Genomic DNA, 16,666 nt, shown 5'->3' with positions numbered 1-16,666 from the left:
TGTGTGTGTATATATATATATATATATATATATACATATACATATAAAATACACACACCTAAATTATAACTTAAATTCTCTCCATTCTGTTTGGCAGATAAAGGAGGTAGACTGCAAAGAGGCTCTGGACATGATTTGTAATTTAGAGTCTGAGGAAGATGAGAAGGGAGCTCTCAGTCTTTGTACAGCATTTTTCAAGCGTCAGCTTCTCAGTGGCGATGCTTATTGTGCCTGGTAAGCCCCTTGTTCTCACTCAAAATTTTCAGTCACTGTACATAGAGCTGCACTAATAATGTAAAAGTAATTGTGATTGTGATTTCGCCTGCTACGATTAACACATCATTTTTCATTACATTTTTCATTAAATTCATATACTTCTTTTGTATTTATAGTGGCACACTACAGTGCACGCATAATTATTTAAAAGTCAATATTCTGATTATATATTTCTTCAAAGCACATTTACACATTTCAAATTATATTAATCTTATTAATTTCTGTTAAGAGTGTATACAATAATTTATAATTTTGAATAAAAAAATTATAAAAATATCAGTTTAACTATTATACAGCATGACAAAAAAATTGACATTTTCATTCACTAAAACTAGACTAAAATGCTCAGACATTTAGTAGACTGAAACTTGACTAAACAAAAACAGGACAAGGACAAGGTTAACTAAATATGATAACTAAAAAAACCAAGATCTCATTTGACACCAGAGGCCCGTTTCAGAAAGGAGTTTAAGTGAAAACTCATATGTTATGTTAACCCTGAAATGGGAGTTATGTCAGACCAGAGAAAGCAGGGTAAGTCAAGCCCATTTCTGAAAGAAAGGTAACTTATACCCAGAGTCAGTTACCATGGTAACTTACTCTGTGAACCTAACCTGGTTGGGAGCAGTTTTTCTTGGTTAAACCCAGAGTTTATTTTGGTCTCCTCCCACTTTTTAAAGCGTAAGCGATGTTTAAATACCTCATTCATTCATTCACGTTGCAAAACTGCTTTTTCTTAGTGAGTATTTTGGAATCTAAATTAAGTGCATTTTACTTAAAACAAGAAAAATAAGAAAAAAATCTTAATACAAATGGAAACAAGATAATTTTTCTTACCCCATTGACAGATAATTTGCAAAATAAGAAAAATACACTTAAAAGACTAAATAACTTATGTCAATTTTCTTATGTAGAAAATGCATCTTGATTTAAGAATCTTTAGATTTTTGACTGGAAACAACAAGATAAAATACTAAGTAAAATACAAAAAAAGGACTAAGTAATAAAAGCATGTTTTGCCTATATTTTCATCATGCAGACACTGAAAGTGACAAAAACGGCATGTCCTTTTATATAGAATCCTGTAGATGAGGAGACTGCATTAATTCGTGGGGAGTTACATTTACATAGGTAGAGGATTTTATTTTTTTTTGCCATATCCACATGCATATTTATTTGAGCTTTACCATTTTTAAATGGTAGTTTTCTATATAACATCAAAGATGCCAAATACATTAGTAAGGCCGCTGTATGCAGAGCGGTAAGGAAAGTGTGTCTCGCTCTCATGCTCTTTATTATAATATTTGTGTAGTTTTCTGAGCCACAAACCCATCAAAAATTAAGCTGATAACTGTATGGAATGGAAGGATGCAGATGGAAGGGTAGTTTGAGGTATAACCACCACCACAGCTGTTTTTAATTTATTTGGTCATCTTTATTTCCTACAAATACAAAAGCAACAGTTATTCTTTTTCCCGTTGGAATTTAATATTCTTCCAATACTTGGTATTGTGACATTTACATAGGTAGAGGATTTTATTTTTTTTTGCCATATCCACATGCATATTTATTTGAGCTTTACCATTTTTAAATGGTAGTTTTCTATATAACATCAAAGATGCCAAATACATTAGTAAGGCCGCTGTATGCAGAGCGGTAAGGAAAGTGTGTCTCGCTCTCATGCTCTTTATTATAATATTTGTGTAGTTTTCTGAGCCACAAACCCATCAAAAATGAAGCTGATAACTGTATGGAATGGAAGGATGCAGATGGAAGGGTAGTTTGAGGTATAACCACCACCACAGCTGTTTAATTTATTTGGTCATCTTTATTTCCTACAAATACAAAAGCAACAGTTATTCTTTTTCCTGTTGGAATTTAATATTCTTCCAATACTTGGTATTGTGACCATCTCCTCTTCATCTGTTCTTCATTATTTTGTGAGCCTTCTTGTTGTTGGCTGAGTAGAAGTCAGACAAATGTTAATTTCATTAATTATGAAATGCAACAGTTTGGATTAGAGAACATTTAATTATGTGAAAAGAGCATTAGACTAAAAAGGTACTGCACATTAAAATAGACACTGAATTATATTTATTTAATATGTCAAATGTTTGTAAATTCACGTAGCCTACACTCATGAACCTTTCATGCTTAAAGCTTTACCTGATTGAAGTTTTATACTCCATGTTTAGCTGCTTTTTATTATTTTTTTTTCTTTTGGTTGTGGGATACCATGAAAATTAATATTAGTTCAATAACTTACCATTCTGCCAGTTTTTACCTTTGATATTATAACAGTGATTAAGAATTAAAGTTACATATTGACTCAGAAGTATGCAGATGTCTTTTTGTCAGGTGCTGTTGCCATGGTGAATCATAAAACTCAGAGTCAACCTATTAAGAGTTGATTGAACTAACTCAATTAAGCTGTTCTGAACCTAAAAACGCAGAGTTTTCCATCTCAGGGTAAGTCAACTCAGAGTTGGTTGAACCTTCTTACTGAAACGGGCCCCAGGACTAAGACTAATTTAAAAGACTAAGACTAAATAAAAAATGTCTGACAAATTAACACTTATTTATGGATGATATGTAGTGATGCACTTTAGTTGATGTTTATTTTGATGAACCAGCATTAATTCTTGCCCTGTAGAGTTCCAACCCTAATTATACACATCTGAACCAGCTAATCAGGGTCTTCAGAATCATTAGAAACTTCCGGGCAAGCGTGTTACTGGTTTTAACTTGCTAGTGATGTCTTCATTAATTAATGTTTTAATGTATTTTATTAATGAAAATAATGGAACTGGAGATTAAAGTTTCTGGTGATTTTGCACTTAATTCTTTGCCTTAATTCTTAATTTTAGAGATAATATGACTGTTCTTCTCAACCTTTTTTTTTCTGTGCCTGCTGACCCAGTGAGCATTTAATTAAATGATGTTTGTGCCTTAATTTTGTAATTTCTCTAGTTTTTCACCATACAATTAATTATAACCTATAAATTATCAAATGCAATCTTAATAGAAATCAGGATTGGTGTGGTTTGGAATTTGGTACATTTGGTAAAATGTGCTTGGAAAATATCTATGATCAGAATATTGACTTGCTTAAAGGGGTCCTATTATGCTTTTTCAACTTTAGTTAGTCTGTAATGTTGCTGTTTGAGCATAAAAAAGATCTGTAAAGTTACAAAGTTCAAAGTCCACTTCAAAAGGAGATATTTTATTTAACAGAAATCACTTTTCAAAAATTACAACGAATGACTCGTTGAGATAATATGACTGTTCTTCTCAACCTTTTTTTTTCTGTGCCTGCTGACCCAGTGAGCATTTAATTAAATGATGTTTGTGCCTTAATTTTGTAATTTCTCTAGTTTTTCACCATACAATTAATTATAACCTATAAATTATCAAATGAAATCTTAATAGAAATCAGGATTGGTGTGGTTTGGAATTTGGTACATTTGGTAAAATGTGCTTGGAAAATATCTATGATCAGAATATTGACTTGCTTAAAGGGGTCCTATTATGCTTTTTCAACTTTAGTTAGTATGTAATGTTGCTGTTTGAGCATAAAAAAGATCTGTAAAGTTACAAAGTTCAAAGTCCACTTCAAAAGGAGATATTTTATTTAACAGAAATCACTTTTCAAAAATTACAACGAATGACTCGTTTGGACTACAACGCATATTTTCCGGGATTTGTGATATCACAAATATCGACGAATGGGATGAGACCTGATTGAGCTGCACTAGAGAAGGCAACGAGTGTTATCACTAAGATGGAGACATGCTAGCTTTCCCAAGGCAGATGAACTTAGAGTGGTTACAATCATCCGGGTTTAAATTGCGCTCAAATTGATTTGATATTGATGCAATATTTACACTGAAGCTCGCAGGCGGCTATGGTAAGGGGCATGACATTTCCCGACCAGGCGCCAATCACAACACACCCAGCTAACCAATCACAACACATTTCGTATTTCAGAAGGCGGGCTTTCATTTGATACAGGAACAATTCGAGCCGTTCATGCCAGACTGGGGAGAGAGGTGTTGTAATAATGTAAAATATGTGAAAAATAATATGTTTTTTGAACAACCTAGTATGAGAGCCTGTTCTAGTACACCCCCAAAACAAAATCAAGACTTTGTAAAAGAGCATAATAGGACCCCTTTAATAATTATGCACACACTGTGTAATGAGTGGTGAAGAAACATCACCTGATACTAAAAAATAAGTTTTATGATTTGTCCACTAGCATGGAAGAAACCCACTGAAGATCATTTTGTTTTGTTCAGCACAAGCTCTTTTAGCATCCGGATGACTGTGCGAACTCACTGACTGCACTCTCACCAATGTTCCCATTATAATCATCAAGACATAGACACGGTGTTAATCAGACATTTATTGTGCAGTGTAGACAGCTTGATTGATAGGAGTTTTCTTGAGCTTGCATAAAATTAACTGAACAATTTTGAATAAAATAATTGTGATTATCATTTTATATTGTACGTCTTACAGGGAGCTGACACTGTTTTGGAGTAAACTTCTAATACGGCTTGAATCAAAACAGGCCTTTTTGGAGCAATGCAGACTGGTGTCACGCCTCTCTGGGAGTGTGTACCATATTCTGCTCCTCATCAAAGTCATTCAGGCTGAGGTTAGAAATTTTGTTGTTTTTATGTCAATGTGTTTTGGAAACCAAGGGAATGGCATTCAGGTGACAGTGACATTTTTGTTTCCTCAGGTTGAGAAAGGTGGACTTTCAGTGTGCATTGAAATGTGCATTCAAGCACTAAAAATAGGAGTGAATGATAACGAGGGCTGTAATATCTCCATCTGCAAAACAATCTCTTGTTTGCTGCCTTTAGACTTAGAAGTAAAACAGGCTTGTCAACTCACGGAGTTCCTGATAAAGTCATCTTTGGACTCTTATTATGCTGTTGAGACTGTCTTTAATGAGCCCGACCAAAAGCTTGAGCAGGATGATCCACCGATTCTAAACTCACTACGCTGTGAACTGTTGTTGGCCTTAAAGACTAAGTGGCCTTTCGATCCAGAGTTCTGGGACTGGAAAACCCTAAAACGTCAATGCCTTGCTTTGATGGGTCAGGAGGCAGCAGCTATATTGTCTACTAACAAATTTACTGACAGTGAAGACAATGAAGTCCATGACCCTGATGAGAAATATTTTAAACATCTGCATTTTACCCATAGTCCTACTTATGAACTCAGTGAGGTTGAAGCAGAAAGAAAGACGAAAAGGGAAATGAAGAAGATGAGAGAGAGGGGATTCGTTTCTGCTCGATTCCGCAATTGGCAAGCTTATATGCAGTATTGTGTTTTGTGTGACAAAGAGTTCCTTGGACACAGAATTGTGAAGCATGCATTGAAGCATGTCCAAGATGGGATTTTCCGTTGCCCAATATGTACTGAGACTTTTGAAACTCGAGCAATTCTAGAGCCTCATGTGGCATCACATGTTAAACAGTCATGTAAGGAGCGCCTTGCTGCTATGGGTGTGAGCAAGAAACGTCCCAGTTCTGACACCAAGTTAACATCAGCTAGCAGTACTTTGAGCAAAGAAGACCACTACAGCAAAACTGCTGCAAAAGTTAACCAAGGGACAATTTGCAATAATATATATGATTCAAAAGGTAGTCCGATCACAAATGTGAAAAGTAAAATTAAATCATCATCCCCAAAACAGGGCAACCCTGTTCGTGATGTTAACAACACTAAGCTTTATTCCTGCCCTGTTAAAAGCTGTCAGAAAGTTTTTAAGTACTTCAGGAATTTGGTTGCACATGTTAAGGCCCACAAAAATGAGCAGGAAGCAACACATTTCATTGAAATACAGAGCCAGAAGCCTTTGTGCCAATATTGTCACCGTCAGTTTGTTAATGTGATCCATCTTAATGATCACTTACAGATGCATTGTGATGAGAAGCCATATTTTTGCATTCAGCTTGGATGTAACTGCAGCTTTTCCTCTCATGCTGAGCTTCTGATACACAGAAAAGAACATGCTGAATTTAAGGCACAGTGTGCATATCCAAACTGTGAGAGAATATTCATCGAGACATACTTGCTGTATGATCATGAAGCGCAGCACTACATGTCGTTCTCCTGCAAAAGTCATAACTGTGGCAAGGTGTTCTACACCCTGTCTGAGCTAGATTTGCATCAGAAAGGACACAAAAAGCAGGGCCACTCTGCTGCTGATGTGGGCTCACCTTCTCAACTGGAATTACCAGCTGCAACTTGTCCTGCCTTAGAGTTGCCTCCAAGCCAAAATAAAGAGGTTTCCCAAGAGTCTACCCCAGTAGAAATTACATGCACAGTTGAAAACATAGTAGACAACACTCAAGATTCCACAGAACAGCCTAAGCACCTTGTATCGGACACAGCTCAGTTGACAGTAAGCAAAAATGATTCCCAAACTAATGCTATTCAGCCTGATGGATCTAAGACATGTCATTGTCTTGAAAGAACAAAGCAATTGCATCTTGAATCTTGCTATGTAAAACTGCAGCCGATTCCCATCATGTGCAATGATTCAATATATTTAAATGCTGTAAAAAATTCTGACAGTGAAACTCAAACACTCTTGAAAGATAAGAAATTATTTTCTTTCCCACAAAGTCAGCTAGAGCCTTTAACATTGAAGTCAACTCCCTCTGTGACAAAAGCCAACAGAAAAGAAGGTCTGACTCATGTGTGTCCATTCGAAACCTGTACACAGAAGTACAGCACCTCAAAAAGTTTATCTAGACATGTCAAAAATGTTCATTCAGAGGCCTTTGAGGAGTGGAAGCTGTCAAAAAAGTACAAACGGATTGCGGAAATTGCTGCAAAAAAAATTTCATCTGAGCACACAACCGCTAGTTCTCAGATACCAAAATGGACAAGCCGTTCCAGACAAACTGAACATACTGCATTTCTGGACTCAGTGATTCAGAGTCCTTCTTCTGCTTTTTCCAATCACGATAGTATGCAGTCAACAAGTGCCAAGTTTTGCTCTCAGCTTGAAAACAGTGCAACATCACCAAACCAGGCAGTTCTGATTCAGTTACCAATAACTCAGACATGGGAAACACCTTCAGTGGAAAATTTGGATTCAGGTTTTTCTGTACATGATCCCTACCGCTCTATGATTTTATCTGACAACCAACACACAAACTCATCATACCATTCTGACACAGTCTTAGATTTCGCACCTCCCTCATCTTACAACGACATCATCCCCCATTCTGTGAATGCTCCCACACCCTCCAGTGTGATGAACGAAGCCTCAAAATACGTGTCAAGCTCTCTTAGAGTACTACATGCACTTAACTTCGATCAGACTTGTGACTTGTCACAGGTTGACTCAAGTGTTAATCCTGGATTCAATCAAATTGGACAAAACCAAATCAATGATATTTCCATCAGCACTGGTTTGCTGCAAGTAGGATCTTTGTCTGCACAGAATGTCAGCTTATATTTTTCAACTTTGCCTTCAGAGGCAAGTCCTATTTCAGTGCATTCATTGGCAAATACAAACAAAGAAATCAGCACTGATAGTACTGATGCATTGTTCTCATCAGATATCAAGTGTATGTCGAATTTTTTAACCCCTCATTTTAAGGAATCATCAGAAGATTTCTTTGGTGCTGCCTCTCTGACTGATGAGAAAAGTCCAGAAGATTTTTGTAATCATGAAGTGTCACAGGAAGGAACAGAAGGAATCCCTTCAGATGACCAGAACGTTTCAGGTTCTGGAGAAACTGGGAAATCCAAAAAAATTAAATCATCTAAGAGAACAAAATGGCCTGCCATAATACAGGATGGGAAAGTCATTTGCTGCAGGTGCTATAGAGAGTTTTCAAGCACAAAGTCACTTGGAGGTCATTTATCAAAACGTTCCCAGTGCAAACCTGTAGATGAAATTGATCTTACTGCTGATTTACCAGTATCATTTCTTGATTTTCTGAATGATCCTGATATTTCAACAGTACAAATGCCTCTCCCTGCGAATGACATACATGAGCACAATAACAAATCCTGCATCTATGCACCATCAGAATCAAATATCTTTAACGGAAACACTTTAACAAGTGTGCATAGCACAGACAGCGTCCAGAACACTAATTTGTCCTCTCAAGACCACTGTGAAATGGCTAAAAATTACAGTTTCTTCCATCCACCTGTAACAAACATAGTCACAGAAATCAAATCTGAAGCTGAATTTGCCCCTGCAAGTACTGGTGAAGATGGCAAAATCATAGAAATTGAAAGGGCACTACAACGTCTAGATTTAGTTGATCTACTCAGTCAAGACAAATGTGTATCTGAGAGCAATAACCTGCATGATCTAAGCTCTGAAGCTGGCACCAGAAATGATCAGTGTCACACAATTAAAGATTCTGTACAAAACGAGCAGAAATGTATTTTAAAGCCCTTTAGATGTAAAGAAGACTGTGTTTATGGAGCAATGACAAAAGAAGCTTTATTTAAACACCTTAGCCGTGTACATGATTACAGTGAGGACAGGATAAATGAAATGAAGAAAAACCCTGACAAATTAGCTCCTTACAACTGTCATCTATGTTCTAAGGCATTTACCAGAACCACAGGCCTTAAAATTCACTACAAAAATGTCCACCATTTTTCAAAAGAGGAATTGTCTGGCTTGAAAATCGGTCTTGGTTATAGAAAGATCAGAAAATCAACAGAAAATGTGTCAGAAAATGCGCATACCAGTCTTATCATCGACCAGGGAAATGACTCCTTATCAGAACAGTCTCAATCCCAAATCAATAAAAATTTTACCGTTATATCTGTTGATTCAAATGTTAAAGGAAAAGCCAGCATTGTTGCCAAAAGAAAAAAGAAATGCTCCACACAAAACTCCCTTACAGTTGCCAGCACTGACACCTGCAGAACTGTGGAAGCGTCACAGAAAAGTGTAGTAAATCTTGATGGGTTTTCAGCCACAAATGTAAAACTAGAAGGCCCCTCTCTGACTGAAGAGAATCGTGAATTAAATGAGCCAGGTATATTTGCAATGCAAGAGCTGAGTGGTGGAAGTCCGTATCTCTTTGACACAATTAATGCTCCAGACAACAGAACAGAATATGCAACTCCACAATCTAACAGACCAATTGAGACAAATTCAAATGTGATTGTTGATCTTCAAGAGAAAGCTAAAATGCCAGTAGACAATATTGATTTTGGTGATTCAAGTGATGCACAAATTATGTACCGGCCATACCGATGCGTGCATGAAGGATGTGTGGCTGCCTTTTCAATCCAACAAAATCTTATCCTCCATTATAGGGCTATGCATCAATCAGAATGTGATAACAAAGACAGTGCTAAAGAAACTGATGGAGTTGTCCAAGTGCAGGAATACAGATGCCAAGTGCTCAAATGCTCAAAAGTAGTGTCGAAAGTTACCAGTTTGTTGAAACACTATCTTTTACTCCACAGATGCACATTGGAAAAGGCAAATGCATTGTTATCCGGTGTTGAGGTGGGCACATTTCAGTGTGACCAGTCAAAATGTTCTGCTCACTTCACGTGTCATTTGAAGTACATTGATCATATCAAAAATGATCACAAAGCAATAAAGGTTTCAGCAGATGGGGACTTTGAGAGCGTGGACCTCACATTTAGATGTCAATTCGAAGGTTGTGACCGGGTATATACAACCAAGTCAAACCTTCTTCGACATCTTATGAAGAAACATGATGCTACTTTTGAAACTATGAAAGAGAAACAAGAAAATGGGATTGGAGATGATGTTCAAGCAAAAAAGTTAAGTGCAGGTTCTAACAATGGAAAAGAGAATATTGCAAATAACAATATTAAAATGAAGAGGAAGAATTCAAAAAAGAGAGAGGACAAGGCCCAAAACCATTGGATGACGATAGAAAAGCCTGCTCTTAAATCCACCGATGAAGCATCTGCCATGTGCAATGAAAGACTTCCTTTACAGTACCCGTGCATGATTGAGAGTTGTGATTCAGTAATGAGTGCTGAGCACAGTATAATAAAACATTACACCACTCACGGTCTCACAGAACGGTACATTGAGGATCGGAAAAGCCAGTTCATATTTTGCAAGAAAAGCAACAACATGCCCATAGCAGATAGTACCTCAAAAAATGTTGAGATGGAGGAAACAGTCTTTGATAGAGATCAAACTGAGAATTCAAAGGTCAGTTCTCAAGATGTAGGCCCAGAGCCTGCAACAGAGGTTATAGTTAATGAAGGTTTCACTTCCACAACCATGCCGGTAATCAAACGGAAAAGGGGTCGTCCACGGAAGTCAGAATGTAGAAACAAAATCAGTGTCGAGAGAAAACAAAGTCTTCGGAACTGCTCTGGTGAGCATGTTAAATGTATGCTGAAAGTCTCAGGATCCATATTGAACTCCTCTAACTCTCAAGGGAACCATGTAGATAATGAAGTTGCACTAAAACTTTATAAGCCTTCAGAGTTTGAGACATCCGTCCTGACGTTCGATGAAGACTCTCTATCCAATCCAACGAAACGACAGCGAACACTTCAACCAATCATCCAAGAGAGAGATCAAGTCCAATGCATTGTTAATTTCAGAAATCCACTAAAGATTGAGACTGTGAAGAATGTTAAAATTGTTATGTATGAAAACCTATCCACTTGTTCTGAACTTCTGCTAAGGCAACTTCAAGATATGCAGCCTCTGGTTATCCTGAAAAGGGGGCTGCACAGTTGATGGTTATATATATATATATATATATATATATATATATATATATATATATATGTGTTATAGTTATATATATATATATATATATATATATATATATATATATATATATATATGTGTGTGTGTGTGTGTGTGTGTGTAAATTAATCAAGGCCTTGTTCTCAGGACAACATACTGTGTCACATGCTGCTGACAGATACATCCAGTTACACTCTTGCATTTATAGTAGTTCCAACACCTTGTATGTTAATGGATTTTGATTAGTGCTTTAAAAGAAAAAGGAAAAAAAAACTTTTGTACAATATTTAACATTTTGATGTTCCATTATGGTTGTGTTCAAATACCATTTTCTATTTCTGAAATTATCTTATAAAAATTAGATGAAAACATTTTTAATAATGTACAATATTGTGTAGGATGAAAAAGTTATGATATATCCCTGTGGGATTGTATTCTTTTTTTTCTTTCTTTAAAGTATTTATTTTTAACTTAACATTAGTGTGTCAATGTACTTGTCTTCCACCTAACATTCAATTTAATTAAACTGAATGCTCAGTGTAAATTGTGGCATCCACATGACTACTTAGTGATTGTGGTGTTTGCAATTCTGAGGTTCAAGAATGAGGTGAAATGTGTCAGTGTGAACATTCAATATAGCACAGAAATGAAAGACAAAGTACAAACTGAGGGAAAAAATAAAGATGTTGAAAGAATTTACAAGTGAAAAGTTTTTTGTGTGTGTGTGAAGTTTACAATACCAAATATATGCGTACTAAGCATGGACTTGTAGCAACAAACAATACAGACAAATCAAACTTAGTGGCAGAATCCATGAAGACATGTGAATGCAGCTACTCTGATATCAGGATTACTAATCTACCTTGAGTATCCCCTCCACACAAGACCTCAACAAGGCCAGTCTCTTCTCTGCTCCTGAGAAACGGTGTTTGTTGACATTTGACCTTTACTGTTGCTCAAAAAGGCAACATGATGCATTTAAGAGCTGAGGGGTGTGAAGTTTTTGAACAGGATGATCTGGGTATAATATACCCTTTATTTGATTAGTGGGAAATGCAAGTATCTTCTGTAGCTTTTAAAGGGGAGTATACATGAACTCTGTGAACAGCCAGCTTCTTTGGCAATGAATGTTTGTGGCTCCTTGTGAAGGGTGTCAATGATTGTCTTCTGGACAACTGTCTGATCAGCAGTCTTCCCCATGATTGTGTAGCTTAGTGAACCAAACTGAGAGACCATTTTGAAGGCTCAGGAAACCTTTGCAGGTGTTTTGAGTTGATTAGCTGATTGGCATGTCACCATATTCTAATTTGTTGAGATAGTGAATTGGTGGGTTTTTGTTAAATGTGAGCCAAAATCATCACAATTAAAAGAACCAAAGACTTAAACTACTTCAGTCTGTGTGCATTGAATTTATTTAATACACAAGTTTCACAATTTGAGTTGAATTACTGAAATAAATGAACTTTTCCACGACATTCTAATTTATTGAGATGCACCTGTATATAGATCTGGCTATCTGAGACTATAGTTTGAATTAATCTCTTTTCTTTGTATGACACATTTGCAGTACAGAATAGCTTTTTTGGCATTAACTGAACATTGCATAAGCATTTGTTCCATGTGTCACTGAATGGGAGTGAGGCTCTTGGAAGCACTTGTACATTGCATAAGCATTTGTTCCATGTGTCTCTGAATGGGAGTGAGGCTCTTGGAAGCACTCGTAACTGTCACATCCTTTTGATTTTCCCAGCAAAAACATCCTTCAAATAAAAAACAGCCTTCAAGCATTCATAAACAACCTAGGAAATCAGGGAAGATCTTGTGTTTTAGGTTTCGTTACAAGCTGTTCACACATTGGGAGTAAAAAAATAATTATTACATGAAATTGTCACATATAGCTCCTCTAAACAAAATAAGGAAACGTCTACACCCAGTCAGTAAGTTGTTGTATTTGTCTAGTATTTGTCTGGTTGCCTGGTATTTGTTGTTAGAAAAACACAATGGTGTAAGGTGTAAAGAAAATATCGAACTACCCCAAAAGTAGATTAATTAGTGATGCAGTTTAGAAATCTGGAATATTACAAATGCTGAAATATTCACAAAATGTACACAACAATTTATACAATACATATATATATATATATATATATATATATATATATATAACATATTCAACCTGAAAAGATTAACTATCAAGAAAGAATGAAAACCACTCCTGCAACTTGATGAGTGCATAATCCGTGTATCATTCGATCATTAGTTTTTTGATTTAATATTGAAAGTAGAAAAATGAGAAAACGGCTCCTTTTTCGTTTTTTGTAGCACAAACTGACTACAAACACCACGGGAGACAGGAAGGACTTAAAATTCCAGGGCAAGGCACAGAGAACATGTAACAAAAACAAGAAAGAGTTGATTTGTGAGGAGAGCAATCACGTTTATTTTCATTCTGCAAGATAATATTATCTAGCTAGATGAGGTTTTGTCAAAATTGCATGACTTGTGATAGTCTTTGAAGCATCAGTGAGATATATGTTGAAAACTAAATACAGTAATATTTTGCACCATATACCATTGTTTTCCTGTAAAAGTGTGTTTTTGAATTCATAGAATTTCCAGCTTGGTACAATTTTTCTGTAAGGTGTGCTTGTTACAGTCTAATTATACATTTAAGTACTGAGTAATATTAATTAATAACATGTACTTACTATATGGTTAGAGTAAGGATTAGGGTTTGGCTTAGGTTTACTTGCATATAATTATGCACAATGTATTGTTATTTTAATAGTAAGTACATGTAGCATGTGTAACAAGGACAGCTTAAAATAAAGTGTAACCAATTTTTCTTGGTAATTGGGTTAAGTACAGATACTCATACAATTGTAGCAAATTAGCTCAAAAGGGAAATGTATATAAATAATTACAGTTAATTATGATTAATTACAATTATTTATATCAGCTGCCAGTAGTAACTGTAGCAGAATTAAATTCCCATCAACCAATCTGTTCGTCCAGCAAACATTTAGTGTAAGTTCATATCAACTCTAGGAAAGGATATTTCCGTGGTCACAGAAAATACTTTCATACAGTATTAATGCATTAGAGCATGTAGTAAGGATCAAAATCGTAAAGTTCATTCATTTGCAAGGCAGAATCAGAAACTCATGTAATTTGTGCACAATAGTTTTATTAACTAAACACTAACACAAACTAGTCTTACAAACAAACAATCACTCATATATGAGAAAAGGCAAATGAGGCTTGATGGATGAAGCCATCAGGAAAAACCAGAGAATGAAGCTATGAAAAGAGTCAGTTAACCACCTGAGTGAAACCATCAGTGCCGTTTTAGAACGGGGTCTACAGCTTATACTGAACCTCTGTTTCATTTAGTTAAATGTACGTCACTTGCATTGCCTTGGCCTGGAACGAGCGTACGGATGCAGTCTCGGATGAAAGTCTTGATGGTTTGGAGGTTCGGTGGTGTAGGAGTCGCAATCACCTTCTTCCGGGTTTGAAGAGTGATGAACTCCAAAGATATTATGACTCGATGGTGATTGGGAGTTTCTTCCCAGTGGAAAGTGAAAAAGAGCTAAGAGAGACATCAGCTGAGATCCTAGGATCTTTGGTGAATGTAAAGTCAAGGCCGAGGCCTGGCATGAACTTAGGGTGTCCTTAGAGGGGTGCTAGCTCACATCCTCATCTTCTCAGAATCTAACAGATCCGCTGGCTAGACTGACTGGCTATGTGTTGGAGCCCACCAGGCACGCCCACACTGGCTCAGGCTCTCCACACGGGCCGCAATCAGAAAGTTTTAGCAGAAGACTTAGCAGAAGAAAACCATGGGCGGAACTGTGCGTGAGCCTTTTAAGGTCTGAGTAGATTCACGCCTCTCAGGATGGGCTTGTCCAATGAGAAAGGCTGAAATTCCAAGCGGGAGGTTGGAAATACTGGGGAGTTTTATGACCCTTTGTGTGAAGGCATGGTAATTTGCATATGGAACTCGATTGGGTGTTGATGCAAAATTATATATATAAACGCTCATTTAGATCATCAGAAGACAAATTCAAAGAGACCAAACATGGTATCGGTGGGGTTATATTAACTAGTGATTTATCATAACACACACACAAAACAGTATACAATTCAAAAGACAATATACAAGAAAAGTAATGGTATACACAATGTCCTGAGGAGATGTGTTTTCATTCACAGAAAGGTTTTCCTATGAATTAATTAGAGAAGAGTCCATTTTTATGGGCATTATGTGTCTGTTTTAGAGAGACTTGTGTAAGAGTTGATTCTCTCTACATACCTTTAGGTCGTAAAAGTTTCTGATCTGGCTGAGGGGTCCTGGTTGCCATGGTAACCAGGGGCTTGGGGTCATTCCCAGACATGCTGGCACCCAGTATGTTTATTGGGTGAGGGGTCTGTGATTATTTGGTAATCTACTGAATAATTGATTTGTTAAATCTAATGAACAAATGTGTGTCTGATTGGTCCAAATGCTACACAATAATGTAGTGAAGTAGAAAGTTGCTAATATCTTTGATACTCAGTACAACTACAAAGTATCCAAAAATATAGTAACTAATTACATTTACTCCAATACTTTACACCTCTGCAATCTAAGTACTACATTTTTGGAATCTGATTACATAATCAAGATTACATGAAATCAGTTACTACCCAGCACTGCTTACATACAAACATATAGAACACAAAAGAATAGAGAAAGAATTAAATGTGGGAAAAAAGGAATATACACATACTGAAATTAAATAAGCAGAATTAAGGTGTTACGGAGGGAACAGCGGAAGCGTGCAGATCCATTTGCAAAGCTTTATTCTTAAACATGGTCAAAACAGGCAAGGGTCAGACAATGGCACGCAGGTATATCGAGGGCAAGACAAGAGTAATCCAAAGTGACCGTGGTCGAACGGCGGCTAACAGTATCCAGAGGGCTTGACAAGAGGGGTAATCCGGCAACATGAGCAATAGTCCAGGCAAGGTGCAAACGCAGTCCGAACGGCAAGACGAAAGGTATAATCCAAGACAGGCTAATAATTCCAGGGCAGGCAGCTGACAGACAGGATGAGATAAACAGACTGGAATCAAGACACCAGTAAAACAAGACTAAGCTAGATTCCGAAAACTAGGACAGGAAACTGGCTCCGTAAAGTGCTACCACTTAGAGAGCGATAAACGCAAACAATACTCGGCGATCTGAACAAGGAAGTCCAGGGCTTATAAAGCGTGTCTGATTGGATTCAGCTGTGTGTGTGTAATCAGTGCATTCAGCTGTGTGTGTGTAATCAGTGCAATGGATGATGGGAACTGTAGTCCAGAGTGACGTAGGGCTGGACGATATGGCCTAAATTTATATCACGATATATTTATTAATCGTGATATATTTTTTAATTTCGGTCGATACGATATAATTCCGATATCGATATGAACACTATTAAAAAAGCCTCATAAAAACGGCCAAGAACGCCCACAACAGATGTCTGTGCATACAAACTTAAGAAAAATGAATTTGACAAGCCTTGACACCTCATATAAAACCATATAATATTTTAGGGAGAGAAAAAACAGCACAAATAAATGAATGTTCACCTTTTATTTGTATTT

General features: G+C 36.6%; 1 protein-coding gene across 1 annotated transcript in view; it reads left to right on the top strand.

Annotated features, from left to right (window-relative positions):
• The window catches only part of znf292a (zinc finger protein 292a), a 58,022-nt gene extending 46,973 nt beyond the window's left edge, over positions 1-11,049 (top strand). The window contains exons 6-8 of the mRNA XM_016251492.1: positions 98-234; positions 4,798-4,936; positions 5,024-11,049. Coding sequence (XP_016106978.1) covers positions 98-234; positions 4,798-4,936; positions 5,024-11,020 — 6,273 coding nt within the window. The 3' untranslated portion in view covers positions 11,021-11,049. The remainder of the gene's footprint in view (positions 1-97; positions 235-4,797; positions 4,937-5,023) is intronic.
• Positions 11,050-16,666: the final 5,617 nt, after the last annotated feature.

The sequence above is a fragment of the Sinocyclocheilus grahami genome, unplaced genomic scaffold (assembly GCF_001515645.1).
Source record: "Sinocyclocheilus grahami isolate Dianchi unplaced genomic scaffold, SAMN03320097.WGS_v1.1 scaffold1048.1, whole genome shotgun sequence".
In the NCBI taxonomy this organism is placed as follows: domain Eukaryota; kingdom Metazoa; phylum Chordata; class Actinopteri; order Cypriniformes; family Cyprinidae; genus Sinocyclocheilus; species Sinocyclocheilus grahami.
The sequence above is the reverse complement of the archived record's forward strand: the minus strand, read 5'-3'. Positions and strand labels throughout refer to the sequence as shown.